Genomic DNA, 24,915 nt, shown 5'->3' on the forward strand with positions numbered 1-24,915 from the left:
TTGTAATATCATTGGCAATAGTCTTTGTGACTTTGATGCAGTGACATTACGAAAGGATCGTTGCATAAAGTATTAGAATCTGGCATATTCTATAAGTAGCGAGAATTTGATATTCATACACTTATGAAAAAGGATTTGGAGTTGTGAAATGAGAATGATTGGAAATGTATTCAATTTGGTCTATTTCGCAAAGTAAGAACCATAGGTAAAAATTGTGTGCATGCTAGGAGCATGGGACAAGTGTAATAATTCAAGTAAGAAGTTGATTACCCGAAACGACAAATAATGAGTAATCGGTATGGTGATAAATAAAAGGAGTTTCATTTATACTCAAAGGTTTGAGGCCATATGGGATTAATATTATTCTTGTGTTTCACCTTGCATGTTTTGACTTCCAGAATAATTGAGTTTATTAAGAATAATCGAATTATTCGAACGGGCCACAGTCGTTCATATGTTGGAAGTAGATATGAATGAAGACTGTCATGAATTGGTGTGTGGATTGTCTAGAAAAGTATTAGACATAAGCAAATGTTTGTTGCAACGTTCATGAGTGCTTACGAATATGATTTGAGCATTGGATTAAACCCACGCTCACTTGGATCACTCCATGAATTGTATCACGAGTGATTAGTGAGACGATAACATCTTATATTCTTGAAACCGAGATGTGTGAGTTGTATCTTGCGAATCGGTTACACATTGATAATATGTAAACGCACTAGTAACTTGGTGTTATAAAACATATTGTTGTGTGTAATTTGGTGAGTAAGTGCAAGCGAGCATTGTATCAAAGTTTATCCGTTCCTTTTATCCAAAGTAGGATAAAAGCGATATCTTTGGGCCCCTTGATGGTTTAGTGATGACAAGCGTAAATGCTCGGCCGGGCTAGGGCTAATTTGATTTGTTCAATTAGTATGTCGTCATAAATCAGAAATCGAGAAATAGTACAAAGAGAATGATTAGAAATCATGTCTTACGATATCTAGAATGGAGGAATATATGATCCCTTATCTAAGGACACGCGTATCTGATAGGACCAGAGTTGACAGCGGCTTTGGAAAGCTACGATTGCAGATCAGGATCTGAAGTCATACGCAAAATAGTTATTAGACTTATCCAAGTGGGAGACTGTTGGATTAGTATCTAAGTCCATAACTATTTTGGTATGTACTTGACCCGATGGTGCATGGTCATTTTGGGTTGCCTTCACCAAAGCAACTTGATAGGATGAATTATGGAGAGAAAGGATTAAATATGATTTATTAATATATTATGGGAATAATATATTAAAGGAGAAATCATATTGTTTAATTAATATTAGTCAAGAATTAATTAGTAATTAGTTTTGTGACTAAAAGAGATTAATTAAACTTAAGGGATTGAAATTGTAATTATAAGATAATTGCAATTTGGGCCATGGATTGCCTTATATTAAGGGATGGACGAATTCTAATGGGAAACCCATAAGGAAATCGTCCATGGGCTTAATTAAAGGAGTCTATGGGTTGCTTAGGGCTTAAGCATCCAAATTAGGGTTTCCTTGTTAGATAACCCTAATAGCCTCACTATATATAGACCCTTAAAGGCTCAAAAAGGTGGTGAAGCTTTTTGCTAGGGTTTCTACACGTTTTTGGTAGCCTCCAACCTCTCTCCTCTTCATCCTCTTGCTTATGGTGTTTGTGAACCATTAGAGGAGTGACACTTGTGACTCTAAGCCTTCCAAAGTCAATTCAAGGTGGAATTGGGATTGTTATTGCTACATAACAATCAAGGTAACATCTTAAACCTAATTATATGTTAATATCGATTTCCATATGCTAGAATTAGTGTTTATAGTCTTGGATTCAAAGCATGTACAATAGAGAAACCTAGATCCAAGCATTAGGGTTTGTATGAGCACATAGGATGTCTTATGACCAAAACTCATCAGTTTTAAACTATGTATAAAAATATATACTTTTATCTACTAAATATGTTGGGTAGAACATGGGTAGATAGTTGATGTGTGATAAACAGATGAGAGGCCTCGATGTTGTTTTTGATTCAGTCATCTAGCGGAGTTTTGATGACAACCACAGACTTTTCTAGACAATCATGTGGAACGCTAGCAAGTTCGCCACCTGTATGTGTTAATGAACTTGGGTGTTCATTCGTTGTACTCCATCCCCCTCATGGTTGCCTTATTTGACATATATTGCTGGGAAACCCCCAAATGCATGTGTTGGCGCCCCGATGAAATATTCTAAGACTAGGTCCCTTGTGTTAGTTGTCTTAGGTATGTAAAGTGAGAATAACGGTAATGGGTGATTGGGTTATTTTTGGTTGATGAAATTAAATATAATTATTTATTGTGGGTTGAAAACCCTATATGCTCACCAGGCTCCCAAGCCTGACTCACTCAGTTTCTTTGTATTACAGGTAGTGACGCCAGAGCATAAGTTGGATGATTTGTCAGGATATTTTGGATTATAGACATGTTGTTGTAAATAATTGTTGTAAGGTATGTATTGAAATGTTTATGCTTTTGGTATGTTTATCGGAACATGACACCCAATGTATTGTAATATAATGAAAAATACATTTCTTTAATAAATGCTTTGGTAAATCTTATCTTTATCATATTTCGTTTTGGGAACAAATTCCACAACTGTTTTAATCAAAGGATTACCCTAAAATTATTTTAAAAGCATAAATTAAACCGGTCTTTTCTGGCCGTGATTTTGGGGATGTCACAGTTGGTATCAGAGCATTAGTTTAAGCGAACTAGGAATTTGTAGGGTTTCTAGACTTAAACTTAGAATGCTAAGTGAAATTGTACTAGTTTATTTTAGGAAAGTTGCCTAAAATGCTTTTATGTGCTAAATGTTATATGTTTGCCATATATGATATTATTTGCTCGGATCTATAGTCTGTTGTCGATCGGATCTGGAAACCTTATGTGTGTAGGATTCTACGTGTATGTATACGATATTAGACTAGCATGTAATCGTTTGGAGTAATAAGGATGATTTGGATATCTATAGTGAATGAGGATCTAATTTCACCTTATTCGGTGTATAGATCAAAAATGGTGAGAACAAGGAGTAGAGTTGGAAATGTTGATGAAAACAGGAATCAACCACCAGTGATTGAGCGAGTACCTATAGTAGCAGCAACACCTGAGCCAATAACAATGGTTGTGGTACAGTTGATGATTCAGACGGTGTTGGATCTTCAAATGGATGAAACTAGATGTTTACTTCAGCAAAATCGTGAAGAACTTTCTATGCCTGTTGAACAGACGGAATTAAACGAAGGGCAGTCTGAAGGATAGAACTTTAGTGGGATAATTGGTCAAGACAACGCACCGATAGTTCGAAAAAACAACCAAAATGGAGGACATAATGGATTGGGTCTCTTTACAAAACTTTTCGAGAATTGCTAAATTGCTTACCACCCTGACTCAGAAGGATGTGACTTTTAGTTGGGGAGAAAAACAAGACACTGCATTCCAAACCTGAAACAGGCCCTGTGCAGTGCACCTATCTTATCTATTTTAGAAGGGACAGAGAACTTCATTGTATACTCCGATGCATCCATTCAGGGGCTAGGATGTGTGCTTATGCAGCGGGGAAAAGTTATTGCTTATGCCTCGAGATAGCTTAAGGCACATGAATTCAACTACACAACTCATGATCTAGAGCTGGGAGCAATGGTCTTCACACTAAAAATCTGGAGACATTACCTCTATTGTACCAAGTGCACCGTCTTCACTGACCACAAAAGCCTTCAACACATATTTGATCAAAAAGAGCTTAACATGAGACAACGACGATGGGTAGAGATACTCAATGATTACCAATGTGAGATACGCTATCATCCCGACAAATCCAATGTAGTAGCGGATGTCGTTACCCAAAAAAGTACTCAGGTTGTAGAGTGAAGGCACTAACCATGACAATCCATTCCCATCTGTCCATTCAAATCAAATAGGCTCAGCTGGAAGCCTTGAAACCCGAAAATGTGGCAGGTGAAACCCTACGAGGAATGGAGAATAACTTTGAGATCAAGGGAGACAAAGTTCGTTATTTCATGAACCGGATCTGGACCCTAAAGTTTGGTGGTTACAGGGAAGTTTTCATGAATGAAGCCCACAAAAACTCGATACGCCGTTCACCCAGGTTCATACAAGATGTATGTGGATCTCAAGAAACTCTATTGGTGGCCAAACATGAAAGCTGAGATTGCTACCTATGTGGGCAAGTGCCTAACTTGCGCCAAAGTGAAGGTAGAATATCAAAAGACCTCAGGTTTACTTCAATAGCCAGATATACCTGAGTGGAAGTGCGAAAAAATTACGATGAACTTCATCACCAAATTGCCCAAGACCCTGAGTGGTCACGACACTATTTTGGTAATCGTTGACAGACCGACCAAGTCCGCCCACTTTCTGCCAATCAAAGAAACATACAAAATGGAGAAACTAACTAGAACCTACATCCAAGAGATAGTACGACTGCATGGTGTGACCATATCCATTATCTCGGATATAAATAGTAGATTCACCTCACGATTCTGGCAGTCACTTCAGAAGGATCTTGGAACTAAGATGGACATGAGTACAACTTACCATCCACAAACCGATGGGCAGAGTGATAGAACCATTCAAACGCTAGAAGACATGCTGAGAGCATGCATTATCGACATTGGCAAGTCATGGGATGCCTATTTTCCCTTGGTTGAGTTTTCATATAACAACTATCACACTAGTATCAAGGTTGCTCCATTTGAAGTCATCTATGGTCAAAAGTGCAGATCCCCTCTGTGTTGGGCTGAAGTGGGTGACACATAACTGACTAAGGGACAAGTCCCTGATAGCACTCTCACTGGCCCGAAAATCATTCGAGAAACCACAGAAAAGATCATACAATTCCGAGAACGGTTGAAAGCCTCTAGAGATAAACAAAAGAGCTATGCCGACAGAAGATGAAAACCCTTCGAATTCCAGGTTAGTGACCGCGTTATGTTGAAGGTCTCACCCTGGAAAGGCATGATACACTTAAGAAAGTATGGAAAGCCAAATCCAAGATACTTTGGGCCATTTGAGATCCTCTCTAGGATCGGCTCCGTAGCTTACAAACTATGTTTACCTCAAGAGCTTAGGAACATACATCCCATCTTCCACATGTCAAATTTTAAGAAGTGTCAATTTGACGGAACTCTTGTGATTCCACTTGATGAAATCGAGATAAACGAGAGTCTTAACTTCGTGGAAGAACCAATCGAAAATCATGGATAGGGAAGTCAAACGAATGAAACAAAGTCGTATACCGATAGTGAAGATTCGCTAGAATGCCAAGTGGGGACTTGAATTCACTTGGGAGCGATAAGACTAGATGTAATAGAAGTACCTGCATCTCTTTCCTAGTCCATGATTGTACTCTATAGAAAGAACTTCAGGATGAAATTCCCTCTAACGGGGGGATAACGTAACAATCCGATACTTTCCCAATCAATAAAAGTCAAACCCGATAAATAGAATTTGAGTTTTATTTATTCCTTTAAGTTCGTAAGGGTTAGAAAATAAATAAATTATATAAATAAAGTTTATATAAATTCTTTGGAACCAAAAACACTCGAAAAACCAAGATTTCTCCTCGAAAACAACAAAACTCGTTCAACACACTGTTTTTGGCCGAAAACCCTCTGACCGAAAACATATATCGGCCGAGAACCCATCTCGGGCCGAAAACCCAACCAGTATAAAGGATTTTCATCCAAAAATTCATCATTTCTCACCCATTCCACCCGAAAACTCTCTCATTTTGCTCCCAATGATCATCCAAGAACATTCATACATTCAAGTGGAAACCTTCAAATCTTCATATTTTCCACCAAGAACAATCTCCGTATCTTCAAGTGGCCGAAAACAACAGCAGAACCGAAAACCTGATTTCGGCTGAGAACCTGTGTTCGGCCGAGAACCTGTTCCGACCGAAAACTCCTCTGAACAGAGAATCTGGTTTTCAGATTGAGCCTTGACCGTAAACCCTCCCATTCACTCCAAACAATTCTCGGTAACTATTCCTAACACAAAAAACAACTGTTTTCTAACACTTTATTTAATGGTTTTGCTGATTTAAATACAATTATGTGTTTACTTATCATTAGGATACCGTTAATTCTGCATACATCAACTTAAGGGTCACCTTTCCAATCTCACTGTCCAGGACATACACATAAACAACTATGAGTTCATAACCCTATATTTTCACTGTTTTTAATGTTTTCAGGGGGGATATAAGTAAAACAAAAGGATTTTTGTGTTTATATACAAACAATTCTAACAGGTTTTAAAACTTTCTGCAATTGATACAAACCAAGAAAACACTACATTTTAGAAAAATATTATACATTTTTATCCCTTTTGTAACATGCTGAGCATAAGGGTAGTTTTCAACATACAACCACAATTGCAAAGCTTTCAGTACTTTTACAGAATTCAATGCATGAAAAGAGAACATAAACACAAACTATAATAGGTATAGTTTGGGATACATTACACTGTTTTACAATTTCAAGAACATTACACAAAAACAAACATATAAACTATGGTAGATATAATTTATGGTATACAGAATATTTTCCGAATACAAGAGTACAATACTAAATAATTATTTAAGTATAATGATTTTACACTACAAGGTTATACATACAGTTTCCAGTACGAGAGAACACTACAACACTACACGCAAACTAGTTAATACAGGGTTGTGAGACACTACTTCAATTGTATCTACCAGGGTACGAAACTGAATCGTATACAGTATAACTAGAGTCTCCTGGAGGGGGAGCGTGAGATTTGTGTATAGATCTATACGGGACTAACAATCCCACACCTGAACTATTAGGTACAGTTACGTTGGCAGGCCTAGGGTGACAAATGTCATACCATTCCGATGCTTGAAGAACGTTGTAGAGGTCGATAGGTCACATCAAGCATGGTTATACCAAACTCACACTAGTATAACTTAACCATTTGTTTACGGGATTTTAATTCTTCAAATAGTTTTATTTTAACTAATAGAACTATGATACACTACAGCTGGAGGATTCCAGGGAATACAAACACATGGTTTTATTTTAAGTAATAAAACTACTATACATTACTGGTGGTAACCAGTGTTTTCATACAAAACAATACTATACATTACTGGTGGTAGCCAGTGTTTTCATACATAACAATACTATACATTACTGGTGGTAGCCAAAGTTTTCATACGAATGTACATTTTGGTCTTAGGGTTAAGACTACTTTACATTACTAAAGAAAATATTTGATTTTCTTGAGAAGCATACAAACATTTTCATAGGACAACATTTCATTACAAAAACATTCTTATGAACTCACAAACTTGAATGTTGATACACTTTCAAAACCACTTGTATTCTCAGGGAACCGGTAGATAGGTACACTCGCATGTTTTGAGAAGACGGAGCCTTTAGAGTCGCGTCTTTTATACCTTTGTTATACATTTTTTTTGTCACACAAACTATGTATCGAACATATGTAAATAGCTTATTTATTCAATGTAATGGTTGTGTTTATTTTGATTACTATAATGCAATTGTTGTGATACTGTACATGACGTCCTCCGCTCCCGAACGCTTCCGCCGTCTCGGTTTGGGGGTGTGACATCATCCAAAGTAACAAAAGTCATATAACAAAAAAAATTAGTAAAATTACAAAAGTCATATTCAATATCCAATAACATATCATCCAAAGTAACAAAAGTCATAAAAAAAACTAGTAAACATCATCCAAAGTAACATAAAAAAGTCATCAAACATAGCATCCAAAAGTCATGCAAATAACAAAAAGTCATGTAACAAAAAACTAGTAAACATCATCAAAGGTAACCATAATTCCTACCCGCACTCATCACCCACGACTAACAACTAGTATGCGAAAGTCGTAACCTAACTTTCCTTACATCGATACTTTCACCAAATAGCAAAAGAGCGGTCTTGTGTCTTTCATCTTCTTCTCCCCATTCCATTTTGTTCAATTTCTCCATACACGCATCAACATCCTTATCTACTTCACTTTTTTTCAATTCTTTCATTTTTTTCCACTAACGACCTTGCAAGCTTGACAATCTCCTCCTCAACTTCTAATGACCTTGCATCTCTTTTTTTTCCCACAAACTCTTTTGTTTCCACCAACTTCCTTATTTGTTGAACTCCCCGAAGATTCTTCACTTGCACCTACGTGTTGTGTTGAGGTTTCCATTGGAATAGCATCATCAAAATCATGGGCATTAAACTCTTATACATGACGAGGGAGTGTAGAAGATGTCCCCCAACTTTGAAAGCCAGTTGAGGTCAAACCTTCAAATAGTTGGGTGCAAAGATCAGGGAACAACAGTGGTTTAGTTTTCAATGATAACACGACCTTGTTCAATTGTTTACAATTACTATAAATATTAGTATTTGATATAAAAATAAGCATACTAGTATTTGTTATAAAAAAGTATTACCTTCCCCTCTTCATTCCATTGTTCATCGGTCAGATTAATTTTTTTTTTTTATAGGATCATATATATTGTCGGTTTTGTTTTTCAGTTTCACCCAAACAACATATTTTGATTTGTAGTAGTCAAAGTGGTTTCTCATTTGCTTATGATCAATCTCTTTACCATGTTCGTTTATCAATTTTTCGCGTATTGTCTTCCATGAACTTGTCTTAAGCCCAGAACCCTCACGACCATTAATGGTTAGTTCATGGATACATGCATCAAGAAACGTTTTTTCCTCACTCTCGTTCCAAACCAACATCCTAAAACATTAATATTTAAAGTAATTTATTATAACTTTTATCAAGATCTAAAACAATTTTAAACATAAAACAATTTTCTACCAATGAAGTCAACATCATCCTAACTAATAATAGCATAATTAAAGTCAGTTTTTTTATTTTTTATTTTTATTATTATTATTTTTTATTTTTTATAATTTAATAGCTTATACACAAACAATTTCAGATTTCATAAAACATCAATAATCAAGTAATTCAAATCATGACAAAGATATAAACCAACATCCTAAAACGTAAGTATTTAAACTAGCTTATCATAACTTTTATCAAGATGAAGATAAACACCGAAATTGCTTCCAATTCACAAAAAAATAACAAGCTAACAATTAAGGTCAACAATATCAACATATACCTAAACAATCACATAACATTTGGATTTCGATTTCATAATAAAACAAACCTAATTTTTAATTTTATAGCTTATAAACAAAAAAGAACTTCACATTTCATATCTTATACACAAAGAACTTCAAATTTCTGATTCTATACACAAATAACTACAAAAAAGAACTTCCAATTCACAAACAATTCCAGAATCATTCACATACAATTCCAGAATCATAATATTAGAACAAAAAAGGTATTTTGATTTCATATCTTATACACAAAGAACTTCAAATTTCATAACATCAAAGCATAAATGGATTTTGATTTTAAAAAATATCAACAGAAAAATAGAAGAATAGCTTACCTGTTTGATTGAATTTCTGTCCGGAGGTCGGATATTAGGAAGGCGGAGGTCGACTGGCGAGATGGCGGTGACCGACGACCTCTGTTTGATGTCGATGTGGAGTTGTCGATGAGGCAACATTTTTTTGGGTATGTGGTTGTGCTTTTAGGTCACGATGAAAGAGAACTAACAAGGGAAGAAAGAATAAAGAGGGAGGAGTAGGATTATCTAATTTCCAGTCAGCGATGGGTAAGAAGTTACGCGAGAAAGAAACTTGGGCTAACCAATCTTACCAAGAAAGTGCAAATCAAACAACTATTGTCTGACTGAGTAAGCCCAATTTGTTGACTTGACCCAGTCGGACGGGTATCAAAGACGCCCTTAGACTTGACTTAACTATATTATACCCTACGGAGGAATTTTCTTAGATGCTGTTTGTTTTCTTAAGAAAACCTCTTCAAACCACTTTCTGCTGTGCGGCGCAACATACATCCAACACTTTCGCTCTTGCAACAGTTTGTTTTTTGGAAGGCTTCAAACTACAAAATCTCTGTGTGTGTACTGCGTGACGCAACACTTGACTTGACTTTTCAAACCTCTTCAGTTTTTATTATTATTATTATTATTTTTTTAAATTTTGGTATAACTTATTATTATTATTTTTAACCTTTTTTTTACAACTTTGATTTTTTTAAACTTTTATCTATGGATTTGATACAATTTCTTTTTATAGTTTCCATAATTTTTTTAACTTGATTTTTTAATTTTTTTTTTTTTTTTTTTTTTTTTTTTTTTTTTTTTTTACCGTTTCTTTTAATATTTTTAGTTTCAGTTGCATCTTTCTTATCGTGTGTAATTTTTTACGAACTTTGTAGACATCGTTTGCAATATTTTCTTAATTTTTTTTATGTTGTTTAAAAATAGTTTTTTTTTTCTAGAATAAAATTGTTAGCTTCTTTTATATTTTTGTAAGGTTTTTTGTAAAGTTTTATATTTTTGTTTTTTTACATGTTTTTTTAGTATTCTATCAATGTTTTAAGATTAAAATTATTAAAATTTCGGTGTTGAGAACTATTTTCAGTTTATAAAATTAGTTTGTTTAAATTTCAGTTTACTGCAACAGTATACAGATGTTAAAAAACAAACATGCTTCTTATTATAAGCTGCAGTCGTTTGTTCCACATCTCCAGTCAGTAGATGTATGCGACTTTTATTATACATTATATTATATATTATATATTATTTTGTGAAAATATGTTAGTATTTCTTTTGTGAATCAAATTATTTTTTAATAATATAAAATTTTATATTGTTTCACCTCTATGTATTCTTTCCAACGATTTATTATAGAATCAAACTAATGCCTGGTATATGGAATTATGGATAGATACGCGATTAAATAATTTCTTTCGAGCTGGAAATGTTGCCGTGAATTATTATAGAAACCTGGAAACCGATAACTGCAGAATAAGTGCATCGCTTTGCCTTAGAAATTTGTTAATCGCTTCATCACGGGAACCCGATATTATCGTTCCAACTTTCGCATTTCGAGAGCAATTGCAGATCGCCATTCCAGAAAAATTAACAATAGCAGATCCATCTGCGTATCGTCATCGTCTTCTTCGACCCTAATCCCCCTGATTCAATTCATAGAAAGGTTGGCCATTTCATCTACATATTCTTTCTTTTACCAACTGCATGATCATGTTAATCTCTGTATGAATTGTCATTTTTGGGGGGTTAGGGTTTATATACACCAAATTTTGAGCGATTTTTTCATAACGTCACTTGAAAAAACTTCATCGTATTCAAAACCCTGGAAATTTATATTTGTTATTTTTTATATCCTTTATTTTCTAATTGCTTTGGCATCAAGTTAGCACATAGGGATGTGCTGGTGATTTTTCATTAATCGATCGTTACTCTTGGTTTAATCTGGATTTCAGGGGGAACAGGGGTGTGTATTGGGAAAGGAAAAATGGGACCAATATACTATATATTAGTGGCGCTTCCTTGCACGATTGGGGCAATTGCATTGGTGCTTCTTCACATTTACCGACATCTTTTGAATTACACTGAACCCACGTATCAACGTTATATTGTCCGCATCATTTTTATGGTTCCTGTGAGTTTTTATTCCTTTCTTTTTTGATCAGCTAATTGTAAAATATTTACATGAGTTGTGGTAAGAGATTATTTCTTTCTGCATGAAAAGCAGTGCTATCTAAGACCTGTCACTACTCACTACTAATCCCTTAATTCCTGACTGATGATGAAGATGTTTTGGTTAAAATTTGGATAGTTTTGGACCTTTTTCTTGTCATTTCATGTTGAAGTAATATTGTCATTCAATTCTATAATAGAACAGTGTTAAAAATGGCTTTGTTCTTTAGTGACTCGGACGATTCAAATGACACATTTATGGCTACTTGTCTCTACCATGTATGGTGTTTTTTGCTTCTTACTATAGTATAGTATCACTGCACATCTTACAAAATTTGCATTTCTGAACTCCATCGTTTTTTACCCAACCAACGATGTATTAAAGGTGTCTTCATCCCCATAGAAAATGAAAGATTACAAAAAGATCAAATATAGTAAGACAAACACCTCACACAAGTTAGTAGGTAAACTATGATAGTGTAGCTAAAATCTGGCATGCCAGCAAGCATTTTGGGTTATGTAGAATTGTAGATTGTGATGGTGATCATCGTAGATGTATGAGTTGATTGTAGTCAGCAACTTCTTCCTTTCTCTAGAAGTAGGGACTTTGATTTTGCCTTTTAGATCCTGTTACTTCAGTTATTTGGAGGTACTTATTAAGCTGTTTGCTATTCTGTTTGACAACCTCTAGAACTAAAGTTGGTTTGATTTTCTTTAGGAGTTCTAACAAGTTCAAGATCCTTTTTCAGTATGGAATTAGCTCTTTATTCTTGCTATTGGAATTATTGATTTGAAAGAACAGCATCTACTTTATGCTAGTTAAAATGATGCCCCCATAGAAATGGATGGTTAATCAATGTTCTCCTCAGCTGTCAGAGGAGGGCTCTGTTCATGTGACAAGTTATTTGGAGGCACAAAGCTCACAGATCACTATAGAAATAGGTTATTATTACTCTATGTATCCATTGAGGACTATTTTGCTAGTATTAGAAAACCAGTCCTAAATTTAGTATAAAATTGAGCTAAAAGTAAAGAATACATATCTTGTAATAGATGAAAGATATCCCCTACGAATTATATATGCAGATTCTAGTTACTATTTGCTAATACTATGAAGAATTAAATGCTTCTTCTACATACAGAATACTCCCTACACCCCAAAAAATTGCAACATTTTCCATTTTGGGATGTCCCCATTCTAAAGAAACGCAACAATTTGTTTTTTTGTATATTTTCAATCCTTTGTATACTCTTTTTAAATAGTCATTAGAGAAATTAGCAGCGTTAATTGCAGGTCACATGTTTATTTGTGCTTGTTGAAGGGCATGGTTTCCATATAGTTAAGGAATAATGTCATGAAATAGTAACCAAGTTTGTTCCATGGTTCCACCTAGGTCCTCAAACTTTTTTTTGAAGAGATTTAACCACTCAGGTTTCCTTTTTGTTCAACTTATGTGAAATCAGGTAACTTGTTTGACCGTTTTGACTAATGGCTTGACAATGACGTGGCAGGTGGCATGGCAATGACGTAGCAACCCTTAACAATTTCATTAAATAATAACCAAATTTCTGTTTTGTTCCACCTAGGTACCTCAAATCTTTTTCTAAGAGGTTTAACCATTGAAGTTTAAGTTCTGTTCAATCTTTCCTAATAGAAATTTCAGAAATGTTTTCAAATAGTTGTTTGTACAAAGGTTGGGCAGGAGCACTACAGTAATAGCAACCATAAATAGGATCTGAGGCTTGGTTAGTATTTAGTGACATTGACCCTTAAATTAATAGTCATTAGTCAAACATTTTGTTAAACCATGTGTTAAGTCCATAATTGTCCCTTTTAGGGATGGAGGGAGTATATTGGTATGCATAAATCTCTGATAATATAGGTAACATACCTACTATCAACTCAAATCCCATTAATTAGGTTAGTTAGAAATTTATACCTTTATCCAGAATTAGACTCACTTATGGTTATGGATTTTCACCTCCAAACTTTAGGCAGATTCGACAGATGGCCTGCCTAATTCTACCCTCTTGAGTTTTTGCATGTATTACTACTAATCTTACCTGTAATTCTAAGTGTTGCTGTTTTGATTTTTCTTTATCTTTATTCATTGATGTTGAATATTTTCCCTTGTTTCTGTGGTTTTCCTGCATCTTACAATGAGTTGTTTATTTGCAGGTTTATGCATTGATGTCTTTCTTGTCGCTTGTATTCAATAAGAGCTCAATCTATTTCAATTCTATTCGAGAAGTGTGAGTATTCAATGCCTAATTTTGGGAAAAAAAAACTGTATGAAAGCAATCTGTCATTATTTCCGATACGTCCTTTCCCTTTTTCCTAATTTGGATTCTTTGTCAGAAAAGCTAGTTTTTTGGTTGATAAGACTGAACTTGTAAATACTGATTTGCATTTTTGAGTAGATACTTTCTTCTTTTAATTGGCTTTTTCAATGTTCATAATTTAACTACAGGTATGAAGCTTGGGTTATATACAACTTTCTGTCACTGTGTCTGGCATGGGTAGGTGGTCCAGGTGCTGTTGTTTTAAGCCTTACTGGACGCTCTCTTAAGTCAAATTGGTGTTTGATGACATGTTGCTTCCCTCCTATTCCACTAGATGGGTGAGAGTTCAATCATCATGAGACTATCTTTCTGTTTCTGTTTCTGTTTATGTTTATGTTGTAGTGTAGTGGTTTATGCATGATGACAAGACAGTTATGTATTTTTTTCTTTGTGCAGGCGATTTATAAGGAGATGCAAACAAGGGTGTTTACAGTTTGTGATTCTAAAACCTATATTGGTGGCAGTTACTTTTCTACTTTATTCACAAGGAAAATACAATGATGGAAATTTCAGCGTGGCACAATCCTACTTATATCTCACCATTATATACACCATTTCTTACAGTCTGGCACTCTATGCTTTGGCCTTGTTTTACATGGCATGCAGGGATTTGCTCCAGCCCTTTAATCCCGTTCCAAAATTCATCATCATTAAGAGTGTTGTTTTTATGACCTACTGGCAGGTAAGGTATATTATATATACATGGCACATGCATAAATAAATATGTAATATTATTTGACTTTGTTGGTATTATTTGATTTCCAGGGCGTTTTGGTCTTTCTTGCTGCAAAGTATAACTTTATAAAAACCGCAGAGGAGGCAGCTCAGTTCCAAAACTTCATAATCTGCGTTGAGATGCTTATTGCTGCTGTGGGCCATCTTTATGCGTTTCCATACAAAGAGTATGCTGGTGCAAATGTGGGTGCACCCCGTGGGTTTACAGCCAGTCTTGCACATGCTTTGAAATTGAACGACTTCTATCATGACACCGTCCATCAGGTCTGTTCATCTTTCCTTTCAGATTTTCATCATCATTGGGTTTGGATGTTTTGGTCATTTCACTTTCCTCCTTTCAGTTTGCACCGACATACCACGATTACGTACTGTACAACCACAGCAGCGACTCGGGCGAAGAAAACGGGGGGACGAAATACAGGGCACGCACGTTTGTTCCCACAGGGTCAGAGATGGACACAATTAGGAAAAGCAAGGATCTTCCAGGAGGGAAGTTAAGTGACATACAGCTATCAGTGTCAAGTATGTCAAATTCCAATTCAGGACACACAACCCCGGAAATTGGAAGTCCCACTAAAGAAAAGGCACCGACTCCTTCATCATCACTGCTAGTGGATGTCTCCGAGTCCCCGTCAATAATACCCTTTGACCTGTCACTTGTGGATATCGACATGTCTGGTTACGCGGATGAGGTGCCTGCAGTCAAGACACCTGAGACTAGGTGAAACTTATTAACTTGTTTAAAATAGTTTTTGTTTAGTCATATTCTTCAATGTTTTCTTGATTTGTTAGAGATACCGTGTGAATGAAGCTTTTCGGTCGTCTCTCCTTTCATAAAATTAGCTTTGTACATGTAACGCAACGTAAAACAGATACTTTTTCTCAAAATATTATTTCTAGATGTCAATGGTGTTTTGTGTGACATGATGGTGCTCGCCAAATTGATGCCAAAATCAGAGGATTCTTTCAAGGTTAATGTCATAAAGAGGTAACAAACAGAGATGTTGAAAAGCACCATTGCGTTAAAAAGTATTGTTATATTCCAAACAATCTGAATCTGTGGCTGATTTTCGTGGTTTAATATGCATGGCCATGGCTTTCAAACACATTACTATATCATGATATTCAGGATGTGAAGTATGATCCTTGTAAAAAGTCGTAATGTTCCCATTTAACTCGACAAAACTCCAACCAGGAATCTTTTTCAATCCAAGACCCCTCATCTGAATCCATGCTTCACCCACACCATCCCATCCACCACTCGAAGCATAATTATGAACCAACTGCACCAAATTCCCAGGATCTTCAGGTTTTAAACTTCTTATATCACATGCAATAACATCTCCAAGCACCTTATTACCTTTAATCCTACACCCATCAAGAAGAATCCCTAAAACATCAACAACCGGCTCTTTAAACATCTTCTTGTAGAAATCATACGCATCTTCTACCCTACCAGCTCGACACAAAAGATCAACAACACAAGCACAATGTTCAAGTTTTGGCTCGATCTTGAAACGATTTGTCATGGTCTCGAAGAGCCTAACACCTTCCTTCACAAGCCCATTGTGACTACAAGCACAAAGAACCGATAAAAAAGTAACATGATTTGGTTGAATCCCGGTTTCCAAAAACTCTGAGAACATTTTCAAAGCCTTCTCCCCTTCACCATGACTACCATACCCACCAATCACTATGCTCCATGACACCACATCATGTTGTGACATTCTATCGAAACACTCTCTAGCATTCTTCATGTTTCCACATTTGAAATACATATCAACCAAAGCTGTGTCGATTAAGAGGGACCGGGACCCACCAAGACAATTTCTAACCACAAAATTGTGTATCCATCTTCCTTGATGATAAGCTCCAATGGAGGCACAAGCTTGGAGAAGAGATACAACTGTCACCTCATCGGGCCTCTCGAAAGATTCTCGCATTTTGTTAAAAATATACAACGCGTTGGATAATTCACCATTTTGTGCATACCCTGCAACCATGGCATTCCATGTGACAACATCTTTATGGTTCATTGTTTCGAAAAGGGTACAACTTTGATTTAGTCGACCACATTTTGCGTACATTGTAATGAGAGAATTTTGAGTAGGGATGTCTAGAAGAATCTTTTTCCTTAATATATACCCATGAATTGAGGTTCCTAGAAGTAAAGAACCCATTTGGGCACAAGCTGCAAGAGCACAAGATATGGTTGTGGTGGATGGCATTACCTGTGCAATTAACATCTTATGGAACAGTTCCAATGACTTATCTGGACATGCATTCCATAAAAGCCCAGAGATCATTGAAGTCCATAAAATCATGTCTTTATTTGGAGTTGATTCGAATATTTGGTATGCGTTTGTTAGGTCTCTAAACTTAAGGTACATGGTTATAAGTAACGTTTTAACTTGGAAATCCATTTCAAAACCACTGATGACTATTTTCCCGTGCACCAGTTTCCCGATTCTGAGGTTACCTTGTCTTGTAGCAGCAGAAACTAACGACCCAAACGTCTGTTGATCAGGGTTCAATCCACTAACAAGCATTCTAGACAAAAGTTGTGAGATTTCCCTAACATCATCGATCAAAGCATAAGCAGAAACTAAAGAATTCCACGAGACAATGTCTCGATTAGCCATTGATTCAAACAAGTTCTTAGCATCAGTGACACTTCCATATTTCCCATATAAACTTAGGAAGCAATTGGCTAAAGATAAATCACAATCAAACCCGTATTGGATTGCAGAAGCATGAAGAGACTGGACGTGGGTATATTCTGAAACGCCTGAAAGCATGGCTAGTATGGTGACTGAACTTGGCTTAATTCCTTCACACTGCATCTGCTTATACATTTGAAACGTGGTATTTACCTTCCCTGATCGAGCATAACACCCGATAATTGCAGTCCAGGGAACAACATTTCTCTCAGGCATATTATCAAACACTTTGCTGGCAACATCGGTATACCCAATTTTGGCGTAAAAGTTAATCAAGGAAGCAGCAATGTAGGCATCAGAGGAGTACCCATTGACGATGGAATGTTGGTGGAAAGAAAGACCGTGCGAGAAGAGGTTTAGAGAAGTACAAGCTTTGAGCATACTTGGGTATGTGTAGGGGTCCGGCATAATGTTGGTTTTGAGCATGGAGATGTAGAGGAGGAGAACTTCGCGGTGAGAACCGGCGGTTGAGTGACGGTTGATCAGAGCATTGTAGGACTTGGTGGAGTTGGTGGCAAGTGACGGCGGAGAGGGGGGTAACTGAGGCTTGATCTTTCTCATGCTTCAATACTCAGTTTTGGTAATTTCTTCGACGTCTGATTCATATCAGTCGTGTCACGTGTGGTTTACATCGCCGTTAGGGTAAGAGGAGATAGTCTAAGGGCGGCGTTGGCAACTTCGGCTGTCACCGGAAATCAATGAGGCTGACGGTGGCGCGGGTGCGATCATGGATGGATACAGTTGTAGGGTAGTGGGAAAGTGACGCCATGGCTGTGGAACGGGGGATTTTAAAGGCACCCCAAAATTATGAAAACAACTCATAAAACAACTCATAAGTTTTCTATACAATTCTAATGCACATCATTGAACTTTACATTCTTTCTTCTCTATATTATATTCACATTTAATTTATTAAACTCTCATACAATATAGATTAAATGTGATTATAATATAGAGGAGAGAGAGTGTAAAGTTCAATGGTTATTAAACGGTGCAATAGAATTGTATTGAAAACTTATGAGTTTTTTAATAATTAAATTGAATGTATATATTCTCTTTCCTACGCAATCCATACAACTCTTCATAAGTTTAATCCATTGGAGATGACCTAACCATAACCATAAAAAACCATTGCGTCGTGCCAACGTGTTATTACATTTCTCATCTAAATTATTGCCATAATCATCTTAGTTATAATTTGGTCTTATAATACAAAATTATAATATAAAAGTTGGTTTTATAATACAAAATTATAATATAAAAGTGAAAATGAACAACACCAAATAATATGGAATAACACATATTAGTTTCTATTTTTTGTTATTTTTTATTTTTTTTGGATTTTTGTAATTTCTATTATTCTAATTTGTTTTATTTTTTTATTTATTATATATATTTTTAATTGGTTTTATTTTTTTTATTTATGTCATATATCTATAAAAAACATATAAATTAATAAAACATAATTTCATTAAATAGTAAATTAAAAATACCATACAAATTAAAAAAAAACATTACAAACCAAAAAAAAACATTGAAAAAAAAAACACACGATAGTCCTAATAATTAAAAAAAAAACACTGACAAACTATTCTTTGCCAAATATGTGCTCTTGATCTTTGCCTTCATCCTCCGTATCGCTTCAGCTTTTCTCGGTGGCAAATTTTCTTCGTTTGTCGCAAGAATTATCAAATCCTTCGATATACGATCTTGTTCGACTTCTTGACGAATGAAATCCATATGCTTCCATTGCAATTCATATATTTTATTTGCGATTTCCATGTGGGCGTCGATTTTTTTTTCATGTCCTCGTGCCCTTGAAACTGAATTTTATTCTCCTCCGCATGTCATTGAGCGCGCTTCGCTTTGTCGCGCCCCATAGGTCGTCGTGGTGGAGAGATTTCCTCGATGCCGTCAAACTCATTCGGGATCTCATCGGTGTCCGCGTTGAGGTTGATGTTCGTGTGTCCGTCAGAAACGTCAACCGAACCCGAACCACGAGACCTCTTTGATTGTTGTTCTGATGATGTTGACATTTTCATCCATTTTGGATCTTTCCTCACTATCTCCCATACTTTTTCGTACTCAAATACGTGCCCCATTTGCACGTGATATTCCTCCCTCGCGGCTCTAAACACAGAAATCATTAGCACCACTTTGACGTTGCGAAGAAAGTTTGTTGTATATGAAATTGAATTTTGTGCACTTCCGGCTAATTTGAGCCCATTTGTCACTAAGTTTATCATTATTGCGATATGTGTCACCTTTGTTCAAAATTGCGCGGAATTTGACAATTACGACATCCCAAAAAGCAACTCTCTTCATATCGTTCCCCATAGTTGGTTGTTTTCAAGTACCACACCAAGCCACCGCCAACACATGCTCTTCCTCCGGTGTCCACCATGTTGGAGGTGCTTCCGTTTGATTCGCCCTGACAACGACCTCTTTCCCTTTGTTTTTTGGTCTCCCTTTTTTCCCAATGCTTTCTGACTACCCCCGGTTTGCGTCTCGACAACGATTTCTTGCGTGGGTGTGGGTTGTGTGATTGTTTGGTGCATGGGACCGAATGTGTTAAAAAAAGTTTTGTTGAATGTTTGCATTTTGTTGCATAAATGGCGAGATAGAGAATTGTAGTGGGGGTGAGGCGAGATTGAAAAAATTGTCGGAATATGGAATTTGTGGTGAGTTTTGGGAGTTTAGAAGGTTCATGTATCCCTCGTATCCCGCAAAACCTAATGAAGTGGATGTGTTTGTGTTCAGAGGAGGGGTATTCAGGTTTTGAACCATAGTGGTTTTTTTGTTTTGAATGATAAAAGAAATAAAGATAGATATAGAGAAATAGAAGTGTAAAATGAGGTATATATGTATTGATATAGTTTAAAAAAATTAAGTAGTAATTTCTTTTTTACGATTCACCGTTTTTAAACGGTAATATTGCCGTTTTCAATGGAAAAGAAAATGCAACGATCGAAAAAATGGTGTTACCATCCGTTACCATGATAACGTATATTGGCGTAACGCCCCATAACGGGAGGCTGAGGCGGTGTTTTCGCGTTATGACGCCGTTATAAGCGCGGCCACGTCAGATAATGCCCTAAGGGCATTGCCCACACCCGTCTCTCTAAGTCACATATCTCCAATGGTTAACCTATCTATAGCTTAAAGTTATTGCCACATCACCATTCTAATAATTTTAACCTCTAAATAAATGGTCTCTCCAATGGTTAAACCTTTCAAATAGCTTTTTCTTTAAAAATTTCTATATAACCCCCTCCATTTAGTTAGTCATTTTTAAAAACACATTATATCTTAATATAAACTATTCTAATTAATATTTTCGTTATGTTTATATTTTTTAAGTAAAATGTCACTAAATATTTGGTAGAATTAATTAACTAGTAAACAAATAAATAAATTGAAAGCTAAAATAAAAATAAGAGTTAAATTAAAATATGATTAGAAGATGAGGGGATAAAATGTACAAATGGTTAAACTATATTTACCCCTCAATATATATTGAGTGACCAATAAAAATAAGCAAAAAAGTCATTTGCTCCGATAGGAATAAGTGCTCATTATTAATTTAGTCAATAGTAATAACCTATAAAAAAACTCCCATTTGAGATGCTCTTATGTCATTTTCTTTTCTTTTTATTAAATAAGGCCTATTATACCAAATACAAAGGGATTTGTGGTCTATGTGGCCATGAGAGTTATTCGTGCACACTAGTCTGGACCTTCGTGGTTGTGGTGATTTGTGGTGGGGAGGACGGAGGATCACGACCAATCGCCTTCTTATTCTCTCTCAGGTGTCTCTATTCCCCCCTCCCCTTTGATTTTTGTTCGTGATCATCGTATGCATACCAACACTGATTCATGGTTTGTAATGGAGATTGTGATTCTTGGTTTGTTAAATGTATAACGAATGGTCATTAACGGTAGGAAATATCGACTAATTAAAGGTTTGGGAGAAATTGTATCCGATTTACGGGTGACATGCTAAGGTAGCTTGTAAAACCCATATGGGGTTTTGGCACTATAACACAACAAAGTTTGGCAAATTTACACATTTAGTCACTTAAGTAATCGCCTCTTCCTATATTTGTAACACTCCAAATAAGGTAAACCGTTCTAACCCCTTGAAATGATTTAATTTGGCAAAATGGTCCTTTTTGTACGCTGGGTGTACCTAAGTGTACGCTTAGCATACTATGGAGGAAGGATTGTGAAGGGATATTGAGTACGTGGGGCGTACATATAGGTACGCAGGGCATACGCGACAGAGGATCAAAACCCTAAAATTCGGACTTGAGACCTATTTATTCATCCTTAAGCCACTTGGATTAAACCTAATTAGCCTCTAGAGTCTCACTTCGTCCCTTTACCTTAGTTTTCCTTTGAGAGTGTGATTTTGGAGCATGGAAGTGTGTTGGTGGCCATTTTGGAGCTTATTCAAGAAGAAGAAGTTAGTGACCAAGCTTGGTGTGACATTGGGCTTCATGAACCTACATCTAGTTCACCTTGAGGAGCTTCTGGAGGTATAAAGTCTTAATCTTGCCATCTTATTCATTAGATTGAGTTAGGGTTTTGTATACCCCTTTTATTGGTTCTTGGATCTTCTCTTGAGAGTTGAGCAAATCCAGAGACTAAGATGGTTAGATCTGAGCTTTGTGAGCATGTTAGATGTATAAAGGTGCTAGCTTGAAGGTTATCTAGACTCCATGCATGATTTTGAAGCTTTATATGAAGTCTTAGTGTGAAGAATGAAGTTTTGAAGTCCCTTATAGCATGTAAGGGCATAAAGTTGCCAACTTTATGCCCTAGGACTTCCTAATGAGCTCAAATATGATATTGGATGTTAGAATATCAAGTATTAGGCACTTAATGGATGTGGTGTTTAATCTGCTTGTACGTTGGGTGTAGTATAATGTACGCAACGCGTACAGCCAAGGACTCAATACGCTGAGCGTACTGAAGTGGTACCACCCGACATCGAACCGTAGCTCGGAAACATACATATAAACCTTCATCAGGCCTTGCCCGACATCGAATCTAAATCCGGTATTCACTAACATACATAAACGGGCCGACATTGGTGCCTTAGACCCATTCCTACTTGAGAAAACTCACCTCACAAAGCTGGCTGTAGAATCCTGCGAATAACCCCTCGCTGCTAGTTAGCAGATCCCCGAACTGTTGATCCCTTGACTCCCCGTTATCAATACCAAAATATCACTTAGCCAAATCAATAATCCTCCTTAGGGTAAAATGACCATTTTACCCCTAGTCCAACTTGGTCCATATCTAAGGCTTAAAAGCATAATATAAAAAGGCCTAAAACTAGATGGGCTTCCCAAACCCACTAGTGGCCCACTAATGGCCTAAGTTGCTAAATCGGGACCAAACCCTCTAATGGGCCTTACCCTAAGCCCAAACATCTTCTTGGCCCACATCATCTGACTTCTGATGGCCCACTAAGGCCCAAAGTCCAAAGCATGGTCCAATCTGAGGCCCAAAACACAAAGCCCAAACCGACAAAGTACGCGGGGCGTACATTCACGTATGGTAAACGTACTAATCAATGGTGTGTACGCTGGGCGTACCTGCATGTACGCTCAGTGTACTCCCCCTGTTAAGTCACTTTTCCATTAAGTGCTTAATAATCTACTCCAGAAGCTACAAACACAGATCCAAGTCCTTTTTCACGTCTTAATCCATAAAGTCATTGACTTAGTGACTTAACTTGGCTCAACTAAGTCCAAACTCCCAAAAATGATGCATTACTTCCATGAAGAAGGATAGATCTCATGCATGAACCCATTAAGACATTCAAGATGGAGACTTTACTGCTTATGGGACCCTTTTAGCTCTGAGGGTGGCAACCTTAATCTTAAAAATGAGATTTCATCATAAAGGTCTATTCTTGGGACCAAAATGACTCAAAAACCAAACTACACTAGATCTAAGGACTCTTAAGTAAAGTTATGAACTTTATACCTCCAAAGAGTTCCAAATGATGATGCCATTCCAGATCTATAAGCTCCAACTTCCCAAGTTCTTCCTTGCCAACTTCCTATTTTCTTCTTCCAAGCTTACACCACCAAAATGAGCTTCTTGAAGTCAAAATACCCAAGGATGAAGAGATGAGGCTATCTAGGGTTTCTTTGAGGTTGGGGAACAGATAAGGAGGCTATGGTTTGAGCCAGTATGTTCTTTATATAGTGTCTCACCTTAAAAGTTAGGGTTTATGGACATTGGCCGTACGCTGGGCGTACGCCAAAAACACCTGTGACCTTATGACCTTATACACTGGGCGTAACCCAACCTTACGTTGGGCATACTCTTGCGTTGGCCACCTTGCATGCATGGTCACTTCTTGCCATCTTTCTCCATTAAGGACCAATACTTCCAATAACTTCAAAGTACTATAACTTCTTAGTTCTAAGTTCTTTTCCGACGAACTTTATATCCACGAAAAGGTGGCGAGAAGCCCTACACTTCTCGCAACACCCCCGACCCCAAACCTCTCCAATAAAACTTCAAGACCCATAAAAGACCAAAATGCCCCTAGCATGGGCCCCTAAAATCCATATACAAACATTTTCAGAACAGGGTGTTACAAGGTAAATGACGATTTACCAATTTCCACCATAAAAAATGAAAAAGGAAAATTAGGTTTTAAATGAATTGAAACTCCTAGATCTTTTGAGATTCATTGATCTTTTCAATGACATGTTTAATCTCGATTATGCCCTTCAAGTTTGCGACTGGGATGTCGAGGATTACAAACAAGGTGTGGATAACCATGCTAATTAGCTTGATACTCTCGAAGATGTGTATCACCTAATCAATGTGTCGGTTAACCACACACGCTCCATTGATCTATGATAATCTACGAGCTACCCATCGCCATCATTCATTTCCAAGCTTACACCACCAAAATGAGTTTCTTGAAGTCAAAATCACCCAAGGATGAAGAGATGAGGCTATCTAGGGTTTCTTTGAGGTTGGGGAACAGATAAGGAGGCTATGGTTTGAGCCAGTATGGTCTTTATATAGTGTCTCACCTTAAAAGTTAGGGTTTATGGACATTGGCCGTACGCTAAAAACACCCATGACCTTATGACCTTATACGCTAGGCATAACCCAACCTTACGTTGGGCATACTCTTGCGCTGGCCACCTTGCATGCATGGTCCCTTCTTGCCATCTTTCTCCATTAAGGACCAATATTTCCAATAACTTCAAAGTGCTATAACTTCTTCGTTCTAAGTTCGTTTCCGACGAACTTTATATCCACGAAAAGGTGGCGAGAAGCCCTACACTTCTCGCAACACCCCCGACCCCAAACCTCTCCAATAAAACTTCAAGACCCATAAAAGACTGAAATGCCCCTAGCCTGGGCCTCTAAAATCCATATACAAA

General features: G+C 36.7%; 2 protein-coding genes across 2 annotated transcripts; one reads left to right on the forward strand and one right to left on the reverse strand.

Moving 5' to 3' along the window:
* The first annotated feature begins 10,863 nt into the window (after positions 1-10,863).
* LOC145047644 (uncharacterized) lies at positions 10,864-15,678 on the forward strand. The gene is made up of 7 exons (XM_078995969.1): positions 10,864-11,187; positions 11,477-11,655; positions 13,873-13,946; positions 14,165-14,314; positions 14,433-14,718; positions 14,802-15,035; positions 15,113-15,678. Exons 2-7 carry the CDS (start codon positions 11,509-11,511, stop codon positions 15,494-15,496), a joined length of 1,275 nt encoding a protein of 424 aa, XP_078852095.1. The 5' UTR covers positions 10,864-11,187; positions 11,477-11,508; the 3' UTR covers positions 15,497-15,678.
* A 68-nt stretch (positions 15,679-15,746) lies between these two features.
* On the reverse strand, positions 15,747-18,279 carry LOC145047643 (Tetratricopeptide repeat (TPR)-like superfamily protein). Its single transcript, XM_078995968.1, has one exon. The coding sequence runs from the start codon at positions 18,050-18,052 to the stop codon at positions 15,794-15,796; it is 2,259 nt and encodes a 752-aa protein (XP_078852094.1). The 5' UTR covers positions 18,053-18,279; the 3' UTR covers positions 15,747-15,793.
* Positions 18,280-24,915: the final 6,636 nt, after the last annotated feature.

The sequence above is a fragment of the Lactuca saligna genome, chromosome 5, assembly GCF_052625555.1.
Source record: "Lactuca saligna cultivar CGN05327 chromosome 5, ASM5262555v1, whole genome shotgun sequence".
In the NCBI taxonomy this organism is placed as follows: domain Eukaryota; kingdom Viridiplantae; phylum Streptophyta; class Magnoliopsida; order Asterales; family Asteraceae; genus Lactuca; species Lactuca saligna.

What these genes read in the sequence shown, in the direction of transcription:
- LOC145047644 (XM_078995969.1), top strand. Translation starts at nt 11,509, where the DNA reads ATGGGACCAATATACTATATATTAGTGGCGCTTCCTTGCACGATTGGG. An exon ending in GCATCATTTTTATGGTTCCT is followed by an intron (nt 11,656 to 13,872) that starts GTGAGTTTTTAT and finishes GTTTATTTGCAG; the next exon opens with GTTTATGCATTGATGTCTTT. An exon ending in TTTTTATGACCTACTGGCAG is followed by an intron (nt 14,719 to 14,801) that starts GTAAGGTATATT and finishes TTTGATTTCCAG; the next exon opens with GGCGTTTTGGTCTTTCTTGC.
- LOC145047643 (XM_078995968.1), bottom strand. Translation starts at nt 18,052, where the DNA reads ATGAGAAAGATCAAGCCTCAGTTACCCCCCTCTCCGCCGTCACTTGCC.